General features: G+C 45.6%; 1 protein-coding gene across 1 annotated transcript; it reads right to left on the reverse strand.

Moving 5' to 3' along the window:
• Positions 1–178: 178 nt before the first annotated feature.
• Positions 179–6,284, reverse strand: fermt1 (FERM domain containing kindlin 1). Its single transcript, XM_052053094.1, has 16 exons — positions 6,125–6,284; positions 4,793–4,947; positions 4,424–4,521; positions 3,942–4,077; positions 3,713–3,850; positions 3,381–3,564; positions 3,195–3,297; positions 2,814–2,921; positions 2,577–2,708; positions 2,429–2,478; positions 1,952–2,076; positions 1,772–1,878; positions 1,363–1,587; positions 1,143–1,267; positions 925–1,066; positions 179–644 (listed from the first exon to the last, which is right to left on the reverse strand). The coding sequence occupies exons 2-16, from the start codon at positions 4,941–4,943 to the stop codon at positions 471–473; spliced, it is 1,998 nt and encodes a 665-aa protein (XP_051909054.1). The 5' UTR covers positions 4,944–4,947; positions 6,125–6,284; the 3' UTR covers positions 179–470.
• Between the last annotated feature and the right edge of the window lie 13,425 nt (positions 6,285–19,709).

Below are 19,709 nucleotides of genomic sequence, written 5' to 3' on the forward strand. Positions count from 1 at the left end.
AACGTATATTTCTCCATTGTGTCTTAATGGACTAAGATAAATTTGACCTGACTATTTGGTTTAAATTAAGAAGTTAAAAATGTACAAATCAAGCATGTTGTTCGCATTGTATGGAGCTAGATAAACACTGTTGTGGAGAGAGACAGTTAAAGGCAATAAGGAAGTCACAATGAGGTAGTAAAATCATAAAAAGGGATTTATTCTTACAAGGGTCAATTCATACAAAGTTTGAGACCAAAATTATTTACACAAACACCAGGCCTTGGCTTGACAGCAGATCAAAATGCTGAAAATGTAGACAAAAAGATAAATAATAACTAGAAAATTCATGACATTATTGCTCTGTTGAGCTCTTTTGTGGATTACAAAACAATAGTATTTATCCTTGGCAGGGATTTACTGTGTTTCATCAATAAGAGTATCACCGTGTTGTTCGCTAGCCCATTACGAAATTACAGCATTGTCTTTTCTCAATCTTGACCTCCGGTCAGTTTGTGGAACAGTTCTTCATCTAGGGTCTCATTCTGGTCCTTGGATCGCGTTGAGAGGAAGATGTAGCCGCCGATGAACTCGTGCACCACCTTACAATCACAGCTCAGGCAGCAGAAAGCTATGGTCACGTTCTCGTCGAACTCAATTGTCACCTGCAATCACGCACACACGCACGGCAAAGCATGGCTCCTAGAGACTTTTTTGTGGGTCCACTCATGAGAGACACTACTATCAAATTTCATGCTGTCGATTGAAAACAGGGTTCGAGGGTAGAATTTTTAACTAACTTGATTAGCGTTTAAGACAAAATCTCTGCAAGAAGTTCTGCTTTGAGGACCCTTAGAAATAGCTAAAAAAAAGACCTTAACGTGGTTGCTTCAAGCCAAAATAAAAGGCTCCCTGAGTCTTTCCCAGTTTTTCGTTAAAACTCACTTGTTTTATTTTCCAATTGACGTTCCACTGCTTCATGTTGGCGAACCTCCACGTGGTGACGGGCAGGCAGGTGGACATGTCAAGACGGATCAGGCGATTGTACGAGATGCCAAGGATTTCGTCCTTCTTGCAGCCCCTGAACCTGATACAACAAAGTGGACTTCTTGAATGGTTTCTGATGAACGACACACTTTTTTTTTTTTTGCCTTACACACGACCTGACGATGTAGTAGTTGATGCCAAACTCTGGGAGAGACTGCCAAGCCTGGATGAAGCGCATCTTGGCATCCATGAGGGAGAGGCGCGCTATGTTCTGATGGGCCTCCAGGATACGTGCTGTGAGCTTGACACAAGATCATTGATGGTAGTGGTAACCGGTGTTATAAAACATCACTTCAAAATCAGCAAGTTCTTTTTGCCATCTATGCTTCCATCAACCTGTTTGGTCTTGTGCTTCTTGGCGTAGCGTGGCGACACGAAACATTCGGCGTTCATCTCCATGGCGTCCAAGTCGGGCGCCGCTTGGCCCGGTGGGGGCGCCAGGCTCTTCATCTGCAAAAAGGACTGGATGCTCCGCACCTCTGACTTATACGAGCTGTATGCCATGGTCTTGCCTTTGGAGGCCAGGACGCACGCCGCCTTCCACTTAGCGTACTGCGTCTCCTGCGGTACCACCAAAAAAAAAAACATGGTTCAAAATTCACTTTTTTAATCGCTGTAGAAAAGGGAGATGTGCAGTCTGATCAATACAAGTATGTTTAATTTGACACTATGTATACAGGTAATTTCAGCTTTACAGATACCACGTCGACTTGATATGCGCAGTATATGTAGCAAAGGAGCTTACATTGTCACATCGGATGTACACCTCATTCATCCCATCCGCCACCGGCAAAAGGAGCTTGATGCCGAACTTCTTGTCTGTGACGTTGACGTCAGGGACAATCTCGCAGCCTGAGGATAATACAGTGACGTAAATTCAAGTTTTCATTTCTATCAGGAACGAATCGTTGAAGTCACGCAATACCTCGTAAGTGAAACTGCTCTATGGGTTCTCCCATGGCAGCTTCCTTATTCTTGTAGTAGGAGATGGTGGTGTCCTTAAATACAAACCAGTACTCTTTGTAAGGCCGCAGTGTTAGTCTTCTTGGTCTGAGTTGAGAGAAAGTTGTTTTCACAGTGATTAATTTATTTTACACTGGTACTCAATAAGTCAAATCTATTCTCTTTTCAATTGTAATGTTTTAAACCATTGTTAACTTATTTTTGCACTTGTATGACTGTTACAAATAAATCCCATCTTCTTTTTAGACTTGGACCACATGTTCAGATTAAATGTCCTATGTGCCATTTTACAGTGTTCAACCCCCCCCATACACACACTTGGATGACCATTAAAAATGTCGAGAGTCCAAGGTGGAGACGCCATTTGTGTCATTTATGGCTAGCGGCGGATTCTTGACACTGGTAACAGAATAAAGTCAATAGGAGGTAGTTTTTTTACCTGAGAAGGCGCAGGTAATCTGCCAGCTCTGGAACGTCTGTAATGTCTTCCTGGGGGTTCGAACAAACAAGTATCGATGATCAGACATGCATACATGCAATCAACAGAGGCCCCGAAAGATGACATGACAGTTCTGAAATACATTTACCATAATTCTGTCCGAGACGCCACCTTCCAGCGTCACCTCCAGGTTGGAGAGGGCGGCTTCCACTTCATCAATTTCCTGCTCATTGGAGTGGTCCACTGGATCAGTGGACACGGTCAGTTTACAGATGTGATACTGTAAAGACAAAGCTCGAGTCCATTCACTCACGTACAAAACAAAACTGACAGACAATATGTTTTCCGTTTTTGATGTGCGATTATGTCACGTTATCCTCTTCACCTGTAGCGACGCGAACATGAGCATCTCCTCCTCGGTGCAGTCGATATCCTCGAGCAGGATGGACCAGCGAGCCTGCTCATAGAGCTGCGTTATCCTCACGGCGTCGTACTGAAATACAACATCCATCTATTTACCAGTTGGTGGCCTATGGGTCAGATTGACCCGTCCGGGTCTTTTTTGTGTGGGATGCCAAATATATATACATTCAGAATGCTGAATGGTTTTTTTATGGCTTTTACTGAACCAGTGTGAATGGAACGGTGACCTAAAAAAAAAATTAAAACTACGGCGTGTCGCAAGCCAAGACTTGTGTCATAGTGTTGCAGATTGACGTGGCGTCATCGTAATCATCAGTCCCATAAACAATGATGTGGCCCTTACTTTGGGATTGAGGTCAAAGAAGACATTGTACTTGAAACGCAGCAGCAGCTTGTCGTTGTCTTGAACGCCCTGCTCCATTAGGGAGCGCGAAGAGTCCAGCCAGCTGTCAATTACATGGCAAGTATGAATCAAAATGAATAGTAGCAAAGGAAAGACCATATGCAGGAACACAATGAAGTCTTCTACCCGGCGTTTCTGATGGCTTTGTCCTCCAGGGATAAAGGCTGGTAGAGCTTGGCCAGCTCGTCAGGTGGCAAGTTGGGCTGGCAGTCGGCGAGAGGGTTCTCCCCAAACCACAGGCTGGTGGCCGACACCGGCATCCCGTTCTCGGGGTCGTAGGTGGCCGTCATGGTCTTGCTGTACATTGGACCTTGTGGGTTAGAATGAATGATTAGGGCTATTGGTCTTAGGGTTGGGACATTAAGATTAGGAGAGTGGGGTACCAGGTTTGGCGGTGACAGTGTCAGGATTTCAGATTAGGGCAGTGACGTTTGCTAAAAGGTTTTTTTTGTCTTTACCTGAGCCCCCTGGCCCGCCGCTGACTAAATCAATGTCCCAGATATCCTCCAGCGGAGAGTTTTGCCCTCTTTTTTTCTTCTTCTTGGATGGATCGTCCGGAGGCTGGAGCAGGGACAGTTCCTCAGACCGCCGGATGTCTGACAAGAAGACGAAGAAGGAGCAGCGGCTTATTTAAAATGAATCAAGTTGCATTTGAAAGAAAAAAAAAGGGGGGGGGCACACACTCACTGAGGATTTGACAGATCTCTGCCACGGCCTTGAAGACCACGCAGGAGAATCCGACGGTCATTTGAATGGTTTTCATATTGGGGAGCTGCAAGAGCAGGCTTTTGTGTTGGGGCGTGTAGCGCAGGACTGCATCAGCCTGTGTGGTAGGAAAAAAACGTAAAAGTCTGAAACAGAGCTGGTCTCGCAATAACCGAGAAACCCACGTCTCATTGAATGCATCCAACGAACCACGAGACACGAGTGAGTGCGTACTGGAGAGAAATTGTATCGAATTGGAGACTGAGTACAGCAAGAAAGGTGGACATTGCTTAATCAATGTCAAATAATTGCACATTGGATAAGCACACGTTGCAATTTTTTGGGGGGGGATTGATTTTGTCGCTGACAAACGTTTAGTACCTTTGAAGTTATTATCGCATTAAGTGAAAAGGAAATGCATTGTGGCTTGCACAGTACTTACAATTTTCTCCTATTTTCCCCACCTGAATTCCATACTTGTCCAAGGTCCAGTGGGTTTTGAGCAGCCAGCATTGCCGTTGCTCCCACCACAGGGCATGATCCGACCAGTCCTGGGGAACCTCTGCACATGAAAACATCACGCATGTAAGATATATAAAAACCCCGTTTCTATATACATTCTAAATGTATTCATGGTATGAGCTCGTCCATGTTGACAAGGCCGTGTGTGATCAGGTTGACTCTCAACTGAACTTTGTGCCCTGGGGCAACATGAGCCATTGTGGCTAACAACAATGGCACTCGAGTGCGGAGCAATGCGAGGCAAACAAAGGTGCGGCCTGACAAACAACAGGGCCAGATAGTGTTCGAGAGCTGCGACATCTGACACCTACTGATCTTCTCCACCAGCTTCAGCATGAGACCTCCGATGTGCAGGTCGCCCTTCACGCGCAACGTGAAGCTCATTGCTTTATCGCCGGCTTTTTGGTCCACGTGTACCTGCAACTCCCATGACGTTTCCCCATACTCTGCTGCAGTCATCATTACTCTGCAAAACCATGTATAAAATCTAAGAATTATACATATGTAAAATGACAATACAATGTGTATGATGCACAAATATTCATATGAAACAAAATAAAACATGGCTGCATACAAAATGAAACTGAAATATGGTGTGAGGCAAAAAGTAAATTGATATATACTGATAGATAGAATGGAAAGAAATAAAATGAAAGTAAATACGGCGAGATGTAATAACGTCACAAAGCTGACTAGGATGAAATGCCTGCTTGGGGGAACTAGACTAAACTATGTTGTTTTGGTTCTTTGGAAATATTGGGCAACAGCTAGGACAAAAGACAAAAGATGTTTCTCAACTTCCTATGACAGCATCATGATTAATTTGGCTGCCAGTCCGTAAACATTAAAACAATGACGCCACAATGAACAGGAAAAATTATTATTATTATTCTCAAAATAGTTTCATTTTTGTCCTTTTAGTGTCACTGTAACCACAGTTCTGCGGCCCCCGCAACTGTCCATTTAATATTATAAGTGTGGGATAAAAGGCTTGGTGGGGAAGGCAGGTAATGAGGGGAGACAAGAAGAGCAGGAGGAAGAGGAGGATCAGGGAGGGTTCCGCTGTGGAATGCATGACGAGCAGGGACATGACTGTGCTGCACTGGGCACCAATCTGCAGCTTGGAAGTAAGGAAAATGCTGGAAATTCCACGCTCAGAATAGTTTCATATTACAATTTAGATTGATAAATAAAAATTGTAAAATTAATGTACAGTAGGTTTAATTGTGAGCATGCATCTGCATTGGTCTTAACGTTAAGATCTTATTTTATTTACATATATAAAAAAATGAATTCCAAAGAGACCACAGAAAGGACATCCCTATCCTAACAGGGTTAATTATTCTAATTCCTCAACCTGTGGTGAAATTGCATACAAAGTAAGGGCATGTTAAATGACATGTGTCAATTGTTTTTTTTAAAGCTTTGATGTACACAGAGAGGTCAAAGGTTCCAGACAACTCAAGTAGAAGAATAAGCAAAAGCATTATGACACTGACAATAACAGTCTTTTCTTACTGTTGTGAAAAAAAACACCCCAGTAAATTAACCATTAACTTACATACTCACGCAGGACCAAAAACGAGTTAGACGCAATATAAATCACTTTTTCCTAATCGAAACCCTTCTTTAACAGGGCTCACCTGGATTTGGATATTTGAGGCGCTCCCGGTGGAGTTTTCGTGAGAAGTGGTGGGAGGAGATACTGGCGTTCGTTTCAGACGGAAGCTGCGCCCCTTTCGCCGCAGGTGAGTGACGTAAACGGAAGTGGTCCTCTGTGTTATCTCTGCTCGTCCGCAGGATGAAACAAAGTGTGCTGTTTTCCTAACAACTGTCGTTTTTTTGGGTTCAAAACGCAGAACTAATTATTTTAGGGGTCAAAAACGTACTGGAAGGTAGCTCGGGTGGTTACATTCAATTAGCACGTGAACTAATTTCCCTGCAAATTCTCATCGAATTCCTGGAGAGAAAATGGCTGCAATGAAGATACAAAGTGTTCTCCTCTTTCCTTTTTGGATTCCCGCAATTAGTGATGCTACCTCTAATACTGAAGGTCCGAAGCACGCTTCAAACTTGATTTATAGTGAAGCAGTGAGTCGGAGCTTGGTTCGGGTGACGTCACTGTTATCATGAATCATATTTCAATTCCCACATTGCTAAATCATTAGGACAAGTAAGATTTGAGTCATATTCAAGATGAGCCGTTCTTACTGACGGGATGGCAAATACATAGAAGGTAAAATAAAGTCTGCTATGAGTAACGTTTTGTCATTTTGTCTACAGGCCCTTAGACTGTGCAAAACTTGCTGTCCCCCAATTAAGTCTAAACACTGAGTACGCCAAGCACAATCCCCAAAAAAAGATATAAATGACAAACAAACTTTCAAGTCTTTTTATTTATTTTTTTAAATTGTGTATATATATTGATGCTTCAAGGATCTCATTTTATACGTTGGGGTTCAAATGACAAATTCCTTGAAACACCACTGACATTGCCAAGTCACGCGACACATTTCTACATTAAAATTGCAGGGTTTTATTTATACACAAGATGCACATCACATTTTTCTTCCGAATGAATCTAAATTGTCTCTCCTATGCAGAAAGAATGAAGTGTAAAAGCACTAAATGATTTCCTTTATCCAGTATTCAAAATCTCATACCTGTTGCTGCCACACGAGGGCGCCAGTTCACCGTGTTACAGTTGATCCCATGCCCACTAGTTGGAGGACTTGAGGAACAGTATTAAATTTTGTTGTCCTGAAAGGAAGAAAACAGTGGCTTACGTTTGCTTCTTAGTGTAACACCACCCTGGTTTTAGAGGCTTTACGTAGCTGAGCGTATCCATTCAAAGTGAACAATCCCAGGAGGATTATTAAGCATTTATGGGGGGGACTAAGGAAGAACTGGCGGTCCAAGCTGAACATCTCCTGTTAAGTGCAGTGTGAAAAGGCCTCCTGAAGCTCCACCTTGCTTCAACTGCCTGTTTCTTTGCTAACCTCAGCCTCTTCTATGCCTCTTTAGCTACAGTACTCAGATGACTTGCCTCATATCTGGACGCTGCAGTATTATACGTGACGGCTTCCGCTCTCCTGCAGCAACTACATTTTTCTCTCAGATAAAATCGATCTCCTTTGCTTACACCTTTTGTGACGTTTTAGCGCTGGAATCTGGCTTATTATACATCAGTTTCTGCATTGCCAATTTTCTTTCTGCCCTTTGTCTCCTCTTGGATAAAATTTGCTCCTTAGTGAATACAGGAGACTCTTGTTTGGATGCATTCAGTGTCACGGTGCTTTCACACCTACTGTATCTGTAACTACTCACTAGGTTGGTATTTTGTAGTATAAAAACCGAATGCCCCATGATACTCCACAGTCTCTACATAGCTGCAGCACTCCACACCCAAAACAAACATGCTGATTGTGTCATGTTTCTACATGAGATCATTGCGGTGAGCTTGTGTGAGAGGAAATGTAAATTGTAGAGAGGGGAACAAAAAAACAAACTCCTTAGCTTTGGAAAGCATGGAAAATAACCAGTCACACTGAGTCCATGTCCCTGAGACACCTGCAGTGAGTGGCAGAAAAGGATGAATATTGATGATAAAGTGCACTTTTTGAGGCAAAATAAATTAAATGGAAGGCGGGCGGGAAACAACATCTGTGGGGGCCCTCTTTTGCCGACTTTCCGTATTTACGGAAAGGGAAAACCTCCCGGTGACCTGGGAACACGCTTACCCAATTAGCAGCCTCGCCTATGGATCAAATGGAAGTGAAAACATTCGCTGCCGTGACGGAGACGCATCACAATGACCCATTCATGCCGCTGAGGCTCGTGCTTTGGGGAAGATTTGAGGGTGGGGGGGGGGGGGGGGGGGTTCTTCCAGAGACTGAGTGGGGCGGTGGGGATAGACATGAGGGAGTCATGAATGCAACAAGGAACTACCTCACCGCTAGCTTTGATGGCTCAACGGAGGCCTAATTCATGACTCAATATGGGTGCGGAGGTAAACACTGTTCAAAAGTGTTGTTTTCATAATGTTACCGAGTCGCCGCCATCCGCCCCCAACCCCTTGGACGCTCTCACCTCTGCAGCCTGGTGAGACCGCTGGACCCGTTCCTGTGGGAATAGTGCAGAAAGGCGGACGGGGGCATTTCAGGAGGCCTGAGAAGTAGCAGGGAAAGAGAAACTCTTGACAGCACCCAACTCTGGGGACTGGAAGGGGGGCGCTGCCCTATGGCCCCGCCGAGTGTTAAAACTCAGATTCATTGCCCTCCTGAAAATACATTTCCAGTCTGGGCTTCTTAATTTATTTTTTCGGAAGCCTTCGACCTCTTTGGAGGTCATGAAATCCCTTGCCAGGCAACAGAACATGCGCAATCGCTTATTTGGTTTGGGAGTAAGTTTAGAAACATCCCCTGAAAACGAACTAATTGATGAATAGATCACAATGTCTTCACATGGGCTGTGTTTGCGCTGCGACCAGAAACTCAGAATAAAGCTTCCTCTATTTCCAGATTAATTGTTTATTTATGAGTGTGGAGCCACAGGCGCTTCTATTGACGGAATCGTTTAGAGGTTTCCGTTGAGCCTTATAAATGTGTTAGCTCCACGCTATAGGAAATCCAAATGTATGAAAACTTTTCAGACAGCAAAGCGCTGTTGCTGTGCTTTATTTCTGGAGGTTGCAGGACTGATCTTTTCTGCATCAGTCCAACGACTAGGGCCTAAAATCCACCACCCTAAACCAGGGAGAGGAAAGCAAAAAATGGAAATAAAATAAACGCATAGTCATGTTAGCTTACTCTGTGGCTGCACCTTAGCTTTGACCGACGTACTCCATACTCTCCATTTTGCTGCTGTAGTCCATTTTATTGCTGCCCGCAGTTTCCTCCTGGATGAAATTTGTTGAAAAGTAAATGCATGTGACCAGATTTTGGATGCATTCAGCGGGGCGGCATTTTTTTGCAGTTTCATATGGCTTGTTCTCTCCTTTTTTTTTTCTTTTTTGAGCAGTAGAGAAGTTGCAAAATGCGGGGTGGCCTTCTGCTTCTGTCAAGGGAGAAACAAAAGCTAGCGGAATGGGGGGGTGCGAGGATGATGGGAATTACATCACTGTAAGCCACGGCCGCCACCCCTGATATCCGATGTTTCTGCACGGCGCTCTCCGCATGGAAACATCTGATGGAAATAAAAGTTTTCACGGTGCCTGCTCGGGCTGTCGTAAATACCGCCTGTCAGCGGTGTATAAGGCAGTACTGGAGACGGGGTTTATGGCAGGGGACGTAATACGGTGCCTCTTTGGGAAATGTGGCTACCGTAAACTGCCAGTATCGCTTTACCTGTCTCTGGCAGCTCCTTGTCATTCTTCAGTTCTGACTAAAAAGTAATAGATGGTGATCATCCGCCTCGGACGTGTTCTTGGCTGACTGCAAGACGCAAATTGTGCGTAATAACCTTCAAATTTTCTCTTTCGTCGTCACTCTCACGGCATGAGGGGAAAGTTTGATGCTGTTTTTTTTTTTTTGTGTCCCCGTGTGAATGTCAGGTGTGCTGAATGAAGCCATATGCGCCTCTGTGACTTTTATTAGCTTTGTCAAAGCCCTCAGAGACTAGAAAAGGAAACCCTACGTATACAATGGCTTTAAAATACCACCTTTTCCTCTGCAGGGCCTGGATTTCAGAGGCAATGATGTGGAAGCGATTTGATGCCGCGCCGCCGCCTGCTGTGCTGCGGACGAAGCTCCCAACCCCCCCACTTACAACTCGGAGATGCTGTGACCGATCTTGCAGGTAAGAGTGTAAGAGGAAGTGGGGGGCCTCGCGCCGCTTCCCGCCACACGTCCACTTTTCCGACCGGCCATGAATGGGTGCCATTTTGAATCATGTAAATCCGACTAGCCTCTGCCTGTATCAGCTGATGCTGGTTAGTGTTGTCTTTGGCCCGACCTTAAAGGCCCAGGGGTTGGGGGGCATGGGGGGAGTGGTGCGGAGAAAGACATACTGAGGGTTAGTAAAGGTTGCATAAACTCAAGCCGGGATAATTTTACAGACACTTTCTGTGGTCGGCTTTCTGTGAATGGAACGATTGTGGGGGGCGGAAAGTCAACCCTGTTAGGATTCAGTTCATTAGCACCTATCTGACTGTTTGAAGTTACCTATTCATCCGGTATCTAAGCTCCACTCAGACCGAAGGGAATAAAAAATGATCTCTCTATCTCTATATCTATACAGGTTTCCGAGAGTCATTAAAAAAAACATTAAAAGTTCATTAAATTGATTTAGCAAAAACGAAGGCCTTAAATGGCATTCTTTCTAATGTCCAGAGGCACTAAAAAAAAAGTAGTAGTTGATGGAAAAACAGTATTCACAATTTACCTTGACGATACAAACATTTAATAATTTTGATTGCAAGTACAAGCGTGATGATTGACAGGCCTGGATTGATTATTTGGTCTAGGACGGCCACATCCTCATTTAATTCTGCATCCTTGAATATAAAACGCAAAGTTCCTCTTCAAACCGAACAATAAAAAAAAAATAGAAGCAAAATTTCCGATTGCTCTTCTTCTTTGGATGAAAGATCATTTGAAATCACAGCTGACCGTATTGCTATTTGTCCTTTGTTCCGTCCTTCCATCCGTCTGTCAAAGCGCCCATTCGAGATCAATGAAAACACAACATTGGCCTGAATATGACGTCGCCGGACTTTGTATCTCAAATTTCAATGGCTGTCCTTCTGAACACAAACCAGTTCACGAAATCGTCATTTGCGATGTCAACTTAGCACGCCAGCTGCACGTGACCGTCTCACTTCACGTTGGCTTTTCATAACAAAAATATGTCTTTGCAAACCTCCGACGCATGTCCAGAAAAAGACATCGTCTTTCTCCCAGGAGTGACACCTCTTCGTATTTACAATCCTTGTTCCTGGCATGAGAAGGGAAAGACAGTCGAGGGCAGTGGGAGTAAATAACGGGATGGGGACGGGGAGGGAGCGGGATGGGGAGACACAGACGGACCACCGCTGCAGATGTTTTCCACATGTAGGAGGAAAACAAGCTCGCAGCAAGATGAGTGCGAGGAGAGGGAAGCGAGAGGGCTGCACCTGTTGTGGGCCGGTCGCTGGCCAGGGGTGAGCTCACTCCCTTGAACGTGTAAGGCTGCTTTTGCTATTAAGCGGCTCAAGCAAAGGCAAGGTTCACTTTGAGCACATTTTGAAATTGCGTATCCCAGCTTTGCGTGCGCATAGCTCGGGATTTAAAACAACTCGGAGCCGCATTCTTTTATCGCCGCCGGGTGTCAAACGGGGTCAACACTTGAAAAAGATGCAAAACAGAAGTTTGATTGTGTAATCCGTAAAGTGGTTTACGATATAAGTCTTGTTTTTTTTTAAGCTGCTTTTACTGCTTTGGCTACCAAAGGAAAAAACAATTACACAAGCCAGACACTTACCGCTCATGTAAAAAAAAAAAAAAAAGAAGAAGAAATGTACTAATTAAATCTAGAATGGCAGATAAAGCGCGGGTCTCCTCCAAGGCCTCCTAATTTGCATCAACACTGGTTAAATACTGTGCTCCGCAGTCTCCGTGTTGCTGCAGCGGCCTGTTTTCTTGCTGCCCTCTGTCTCCTCATTCATAACATTTGTCAAAGTAACAACAAGAGAATATTGTTTGGATACACTCTGTGCTGCAGTGTTTCGGCAGACGATATTAAAAGGCTGTGAAGTTACGAGTTGCAGTATACCGCAGCGTCTCTACATTTTTGCATCGGTCCATGTTCTTTCTCGGCTGTCGGTTTCTGCTTGGATAAAGTTTGTCCAAAAGTAGATGCATGAGTCCCTTGTTTGTTTCACTGTAGCAGCATTTTTTGCACTATCCCGGGACCCGTTTTCTAGCTGCCCTCAGTCTCCTCGTGGATAAAATTAGTCGGAAGGTAAATACATGAGGCCGTGGGTCCTTTGCCAAAGCCAAACGATACAAATTTAGATCAGTACTGCCTATATGTCCGAAAAATAAAATCCAGAGTCTGCACCTTTTACAAATAACATTTCATGGGTTTTCCTCTGCAAAGCTTGCCTGATAGTCCGTCCCTTTTTTTTGTCTGCTTATTGCGTCAGCCAACCACCAACGTGAAGACTTCCTTGACGGATGTAAAAATACTTCTTAAAATGAAGTGAAATACAACATCAGGCCATCCGTGTTTTGATGTTTTGGAGGGAGGGGGGTGGGGTTTCGGCGAGGGGGGGTGTTTGGGGGTCTTAAAAATATTTAAGTCAACATCGCACACCTGCCCGATTTCCATCGATCACTCAAGACTCTCTTTATTTCTTGTTACACTTCGGAAAAGTGGTAGGTAAATATCATTTCTGACAGGGTGACAGGAACAAGGTCTGGTCCAGCCTTGGAATGGAGTTCTTGGGCTAATCATGCATGATTGCAGCCCTCGCATGCCAAAACACACTCGGCGTGAGAGAGGCTGTTTTCAGCTGCTTGTTGCCGCAACACCGCTGGATGACAGCTTACTATTCTCCTGAGGGCTACCACTCATAAACTCATCTCGACCGGCTTGGTTTGTAGCAGGTACCAGGGCCTATCTGGGCACCGTCCTTTGGGATCCGGTCAAGGCCGGCAGCAGTTGGCACCGCGGGGAAATGCGGGCACAACGGTATCTCTTGTTGTTGCAAATTGTTTGTGGCAACGCTCTCTTGTGGAAAGTCGAGGCCGGCCAACGTGTAGTGCCAGACAACTCTTACTCCAGCTCACCTGTGTGCCGTGACTGGGGAACCAAGTGACCCAGATCTGGATGGAAACCATTGCAAATATTTCCCCCATGCAGTCTGTGGAATAAGCATTTGCTGGGCCTCTCTGCGGGGTATTGCACAAACTGTAAATGATTCTGACTCTCCAGTTTGTGTCATCTGTTCCAAAGAAGTGGTAAACAGTCAGTTTGCCATCGAGCCATCCACGCATGTAGCCCGGGCCGTGATGGCGAGGTGAGAGGATTTAAGTGGAAGAAAACATCAGTCGAGCGCTTAAGAAAGACGTGTATCTTGACTTGCAGAATTATTTCTTGTATAACAAGCAAAGAAACGCAAATTGGAAGCAGAGTGGTTGGATGAGAAGGCAATCTGTATCTAATTTCCTTGTCTGCGCAGCGCTCCTGGCAAGGACCAACCTCTTTTGCCCAACTACTGCTCAGTTTAGAAGCACAGGCCATGCTGCAAATATTTGGCTTGGCTGTGGATGTTGAAGTATATTGGCACAGAGAGCATAGATATAAAAAAAAAACAGCAACTCGGGAACAATTATGAAAAAAAAGTGAAAAACAGTCAAATGAAAGTGCTACTAGTGGTGCACGTGTTTTTCCTTTTCCTGTCCTTTTCTGTCCTGTCCACTCATACACTGAATGATGACGGCAACTATTGTCAACGATGTACACAAGTGCCATTGAAAATCGGGACAAACGAGTGCAGAATTGCTCTGGTTGATGACGAGCAAGGAACGCTGAAGATTTAAAATAAAACAAAGGAGAGAATCCAATATCGGTCATCCAGGAGGGACTCGGAGTCGAGCCCTGAGGACCACCCAGGACACGCTGGAGAGAATATATCGCCTGGCTGGCTTGTGAACTTCAAGTGGCTGGAGAGAGGGAAGTCTGGGCTTCAATGCTTAAGCCGCTGCCCCCGCGACCCGACCTCCAATAAGCGGAAGTGAATGGATGGATGGGTTTCTCAGGTACGATGAAATATGAGGCTAAATGGGATGAATAACCGAGCCGTTGCGGATTCAAATGGGATTGCACAAGGCGTTGTAGATTTGAGATCTTCTATTGCACTCATATTCCCCCCCCCCCATAAAAAAGTCCTCATCAACAGGTCATTGAGTGTGTCGTCTCTCATTTGGCATTGACGCAACGCCTGCAGGACACAGGCAAACAAACACATCGTTCCTCTCATTGACACAAGCACCAAGGCAGCTAGCCAGCTACCTAGCTAACCGTCATGCAAACCTTTTTAGCCAGCTTTGTTTGTTCACAGCTGAGGCTCAAAAGAAAGGCAGCACCGGTGCACTAACGGGCCAGCTTTGACAATTTTCACACAAAGGCTGCACTGTTGGCTAACAGTGAGCGGCCTGTTTCTGGGAGGTTTGCACTGTTCCTGGGGCCCATTTCATGGAACAGTTAGCAAGGCCAAAGGCAACCCGTGGACTGGAGTGATAGTTAAGACCTTCGAGGCAAAACCTGGGTCTGGGCTTCCAGCTCTCCCCTCGTAGCCCCCCCCCAGCCACCCCTAACCCCTCCGTTCAGATGCTTTCACAAAGCCAAGTGGGAACTGTGGGTGCTGCAGGTGTCCTCTCATAGAGGGCCACATCACATGGGCCGGCTGATGAAGTGAGTTGGCATGTTTTCCCTCACCGCAGGTGTTGGAAAATCTGGACAGAAATTATTTGGCCGGGCAGCATTTGCAGTATTCGTAAACATGATTTTCATATTGCGAGTTTGTAAATAAACCACTGCAAATACTGTTGAGATTTTTTTATGGTGATGTTGGACGTGGTTTTGAGGCCGTGTTCACACCTCGGTTGTCTGGTTTGGATCAAACCCACAAAATATTATACATGGTTTGTTTTTCATCGCATTTTTGGCTCCTGGTTCAATCTAATAGCAAAACTATATCGACTTTGTTATATTTTTTGTGACTTGCGGAATTATAAGGCTGTCCCCGGATGGGATGGGATGAGATTTAGGGTTGGATTTGTGTTTACCGATCCATGGTGGTATTTTAAAAATATGATTATAATGAAAAAAAAATATGGTGTTGCTCCATTGTATCCTACAATTTTTTTTCTGGACTCCAGCTTAGTGATTTCTCTCTTAACACTGATCCATATCTTGGGTTTGAATTGATCTGAATCGTTTGCTTATGCGCGTGAACCACGAAAGCGTCTTCAGTCAATCACAAGAATTGCTCCGGTTTGTTTCAACCAAAATCTCCAAAACCGAGTTAAATAGAAATCGGTTGAACGTGATCTGCGCATCACTTCAAATAATTAATTCATCGTATCTTATGTTCGATTTGAGGCCTTCTCCAGCCGCACCTTCATTTCGAACCGTCGTCGTTTGATTCTACCTCACTAGTACGAAAGCATGCAAGAAGTCAAAAATGCCAGAGATGAATATCTAGCCTCCTCTCCTTCTCTCTGACCACAGAGTGGTCTTAAAGAGCCCACTTCCTCCTTGATGTCAACCCTTAGCCGTGCCTGTCCTGTACTTTTCAGTTTGGTTTGGACAGAAGGAGACGGCCTGGCCAACAGGAGTTGGGAGGACAGGGCCCAGGCTCTCCCACATCACTCACAGCTTTCTGATATGCGGTCGCGCAGGCGGCTAATGACAGGGGCAGCCATTTCATATGAAAGTTTCCTCCGCTCCTGTCTGACATCAGACTCTTAAATATGGGGGATGAGAGAGTGGCATGGCCCTTTTGGCGAAGACCTGTTCACCGACAATCTATGGCGGGGTTGCCTTGAGCATATTCCAGTCCAATACCAGACAAATGCAATCGTTATTTAAATACACGTTGTGTAGTATTGAACTTGAAAAGCCGTGAAAACAGATTTTGAGACGAATAAATGTCAAGTGTCACGAGTGAAAAGACCTCATTGTCTTTGCCGGTTTGCAACTCGACCGAATAATCAAGCGGCTCTGCGACAGGGCCGCTCGCTGCACCTGCATCCACAGATCATCACACCATTGTGGCATTTGAAGAAAAGACCCCAGTCAAACACGTCCCCTGACCTTCTGCCGCTAACATAAACTAATTAGGCTGGCTCTGAAAGGAATGGCCCCGCCGTTAGATTAATCAGCCTACGCAGGTCTGGACCGTGCAATCCCTGCTCCGGCCAGCTTGCCCCCGCTAGACCCTCATTATCTCACGTTTTCAAAGGAGCGCCGGTTGTGGCAAGGAGGAGAGGGAGGTTAGGGGGGCTGCGGGGATGGAGGAATCAGTCGAGGTGGCGGTGGTGCGGGAAGGGGCTTCCCCAGTTCAGACCCGGAAAGAAAATGTCAAGCGTGAAGCTCTGTGAATGGTCAGTGCTGCTCGGTCCAGCGGGCGGCACAGAGGGGGTCTTTGTCCACCATCACTTAGCACCAATTACAGCCCGTCAAAATAGTTTTTCTGCTGCAGGGCGACGTGTTAATGGGCCTGGCGTTGGGTGTGAGGAGCGGCCTTGTCCACACACACCAACCAGGGGTCAAAGGTTAATAGATCCCCTCTGATGTGGCGGATGAGATTTTTGCAACCTTTAGCTGGCAAGTGAATGCCGGGACAAAGCCTGGAGAATGTGATACAATTAGGCGGACAGCTCGCTAGTGTCAATGCGGTGGGCCGCGGATGGCTGCGCCCGCTAGGACCAGATGGGCAGATGGACCGTAGCCAAAGCGGAACCGATGAAGGTCAACCCCCCCCCCATGCCACATCCAATGAAAGGACCCAGGTGAGGAACCAAAAAGCATCCCAACTGGAGAGCATCCTTTTGGAGTGAGAAACGATTAACACTCCTGGTTGGGGGGGGGGGGGCAAATGAACTCACCTTGTTCTCAGGAAAAGGTCAAAAGGTCAGAATGCTTTCAGACTTGGAGGGAGTTGACCATTTTCAAACTGTTGCCTGTCATCAGTCAAACTTGGAAGTTGTCTTTTGTCTCGATGGGGGAAAAAAATGAACCTGGCGTGGCTGGTGTCTGACCCGCTGGATGTTTCCTGAGTTTAAGTAATCAGTGATTATCTGATGTCAAGATGGAAAAAGTCAGTGTTGGTTGAAATCGCATTGTGCTACGTGTGCTTTGGTTTGGATTCGTGAGGACAAAGCCGGGCCGTTTAAATGCATAAGTGTGGGAATGGAACCGTTGCCAAACAACCTGTGCCAGGGGACTCGGGAGATTTTTAGGAAAATACTCCACACCACAAGGAGCAAATCCAACCACACGCAAGCCTGCGGGAACTCGTGGGTGACATCAATCCACATATGAGTAGTCTTAAAATACTTTCTGGATGTACCGGTGTTCAAATCTACCCCCCACCCCCACCCAATCCCTGAGTAAATGGTCATGGTGATCTGTCGAATTAAAGTCGGGAGGGGGTTCTGCATTGGATTTGTTTAATCTGCATCAAATTTGAACATCTTATGTAAACACGGGAGTGAGCGCCCATGCCAGGAACGCTACTACTGGAAAACGTAAATGTCGGCGGTCGAGTTTGGCAGAGAATCACAAGAGCGGAGGCGGGGGAGAGAGAGAGAGAGGCCTGCACCGAGATCAGCTAACCTCAATTGTTAGTGGCGGGTCAAAGACGACCGTTTCCATCGTCAAATTAGTGTCTTAAAATGGCCCGCTTGGATCACGGCTCATTGAAGACCACGAGGGGGTGGTGGGGGGGCGTTTCATTTCATTTGATTTTTTTTTTTTTTTTGGATCATTGACACATGATCACTCTCGGAAGTCGCCCCCGTATTTATCGCACGTTTTATAGACTCGCAAGCTCCGTAAACATAGACGTGGCGGGCTAATTATCTTTACACTAAGTTCTGCTGTGGTGAGTGATGTGGAAACAAAATTGAACAAACGCAAACACCATTAAGAGTTCGTGCGTTGCTTTTCAACAGCCCCGTCTTGTTGGACTCATTTCCTTAATGGCTTTGCAGCTGTAGTTCACCCTCACATTAGGCCACAACTCTTTGGCAAGCGACGCCAATGCCCCCACCCCGACCCCCGCCGCCCGCCCCATTCGCCTCGTTGTCCCTTTTGAGATAAGTGAGAATATGACTTTGATATGAAGGGATGATTTTTATGATTTATAACTCAAGCCGTCATCCCTTCAACTACAATGGAACGTATTTTGTTGAAGGGGGTGTGGGGGGGGGGGAATAGCGACTGCGAAGTGAAGGTCATTGGAGCTTAATGCCGATCGCAGTGCTTCCTTGAAGCGGCGTGACGGCGTGTCTCCTGCGCTCATCGATCAGATGAATTCCAATGACTTATTCTTTTCTTCCTGTTATTTATGACCTTTGTTGTATGATGGATCTTGGCATGAACTCCTCAGGTTCACAATCTGTTGTATTTTTTGTCTTACGTATACTTTATTCAGATGTTTGGACTGATAACCGTTCTTTTTTTTTTGGGGTGCGTGAGATTTATGACGCGCGCGTGTCCGGTGGAGGGAGGGGGCGTTGAGATGTTACCGCGCCGACCTTGTTCTTGTCATCGTCCTAATATTTTCATGGGCCCCCCGCTGGTCTTTTGACTCTTCAAAGTAAAAGAAAAAGGCCGAGGATGAGAGAGACAAAAGGAGCGTCGAAGACACAACAGCAACGGAAGTGTGCGAGAGAGAATGCGAGTCAGGCAGAAATGTTGGCCTAAAAAGGAAGAGGGAGAAAATAAAGGAAAACAAAGCCAGGCGAGAAAGGGAGTGAGATGTGGGCCATTCATAAGCAGACTTCTCTAAAGGGATCCTGGGCCAGCACACCTGCTACTATTCACTTCAGAGGAAATAGACACTCTGTGGAAGAGAGGCTTTTGGCCTCAGGACAAAACCACTGCAGCGCCAAATTAGAAACAGGAAGGACTGTGGCTAAGGCTCAGATTAAAAATGCACTCTCCACATGGACTCAATATACTGCGGCCCTGATCCCGCTCTGGAAACCCAAAACCCAACAGCACTATTTTATGCTCCAGTCAACAGAACGCACCATGTTTGCACAGCGACAGTACGGGGGATTCTTTCCACTGTCGACCCCTGCATGTTGGTAAACTGCGGACTTTACGAACGCCATTTGTAAGGCAGAAAGACGGGCCTGAAGTACACTTGATTGCATTGTCATAACTTGTAACGGTGCCGCTGTTTGTTTGAGTTTTGGCCGAGGCGACTGTATCCTCGGCATTTGAGGAAAAAAAAAGTGTTGGGCCAACCCTAGCTTTTTTTTTTTTTGAAATTGTGACATACTGTCCATTAAAAAAAAAAACCTTCAAGAGCTTGTTTACATCTCTTGATTGCATCACATGTGAAACAACATAACTAGCGTTTTTTATGAGCTGCCCATTTTGGAAAATGGCTTGTATTATTCAATACAGCGTCCTTGAGGATACAATTGCATTCTTTTAATTATGGTGGGCAGGGTTTAGTTTATTCAAATTTAGGTTTGCTGCTCAAAATAGTGCCGCCCCTTGTTGTCA

Source organism: Hippocampus zosterae, chromosome 19 (assembly GCF_025434085.1).
Source record: "Hippocampus zosterae strain Florida chromosome 19, ASM2543408v3, whole genome shotgun sequence".
NCBI classification, from domain to species: Eukaryota; Metazoa; Chordata; class Actinopteri; order Syngnathiformes; family Syngnathidae; genus Hippocampus; species Hippocampus zosterae.

Coding starts and splice junctions, on each gene's coding strand:
- fermt1 (XM_052053094.1), bottom strand. CDS start 4,943: ATGATGACTGCAGCAGAGTATGGGGAAACGTCATGGGAGTTGCAGGTA. Junction 2,709..2,813: donor TCATGTTCGCGTCGCTACAG/GTGAAGAGGATA, acceptor TTGTCTTTACAG/TATCACATCTGTAAACTGAC. Junction 645..924: donor TCAATTGGAAAATAAAACAA/GTGAGTTTTAAC, acceptor GCGTGATTGCAG/GTGACAATTGAGTTCGACGA.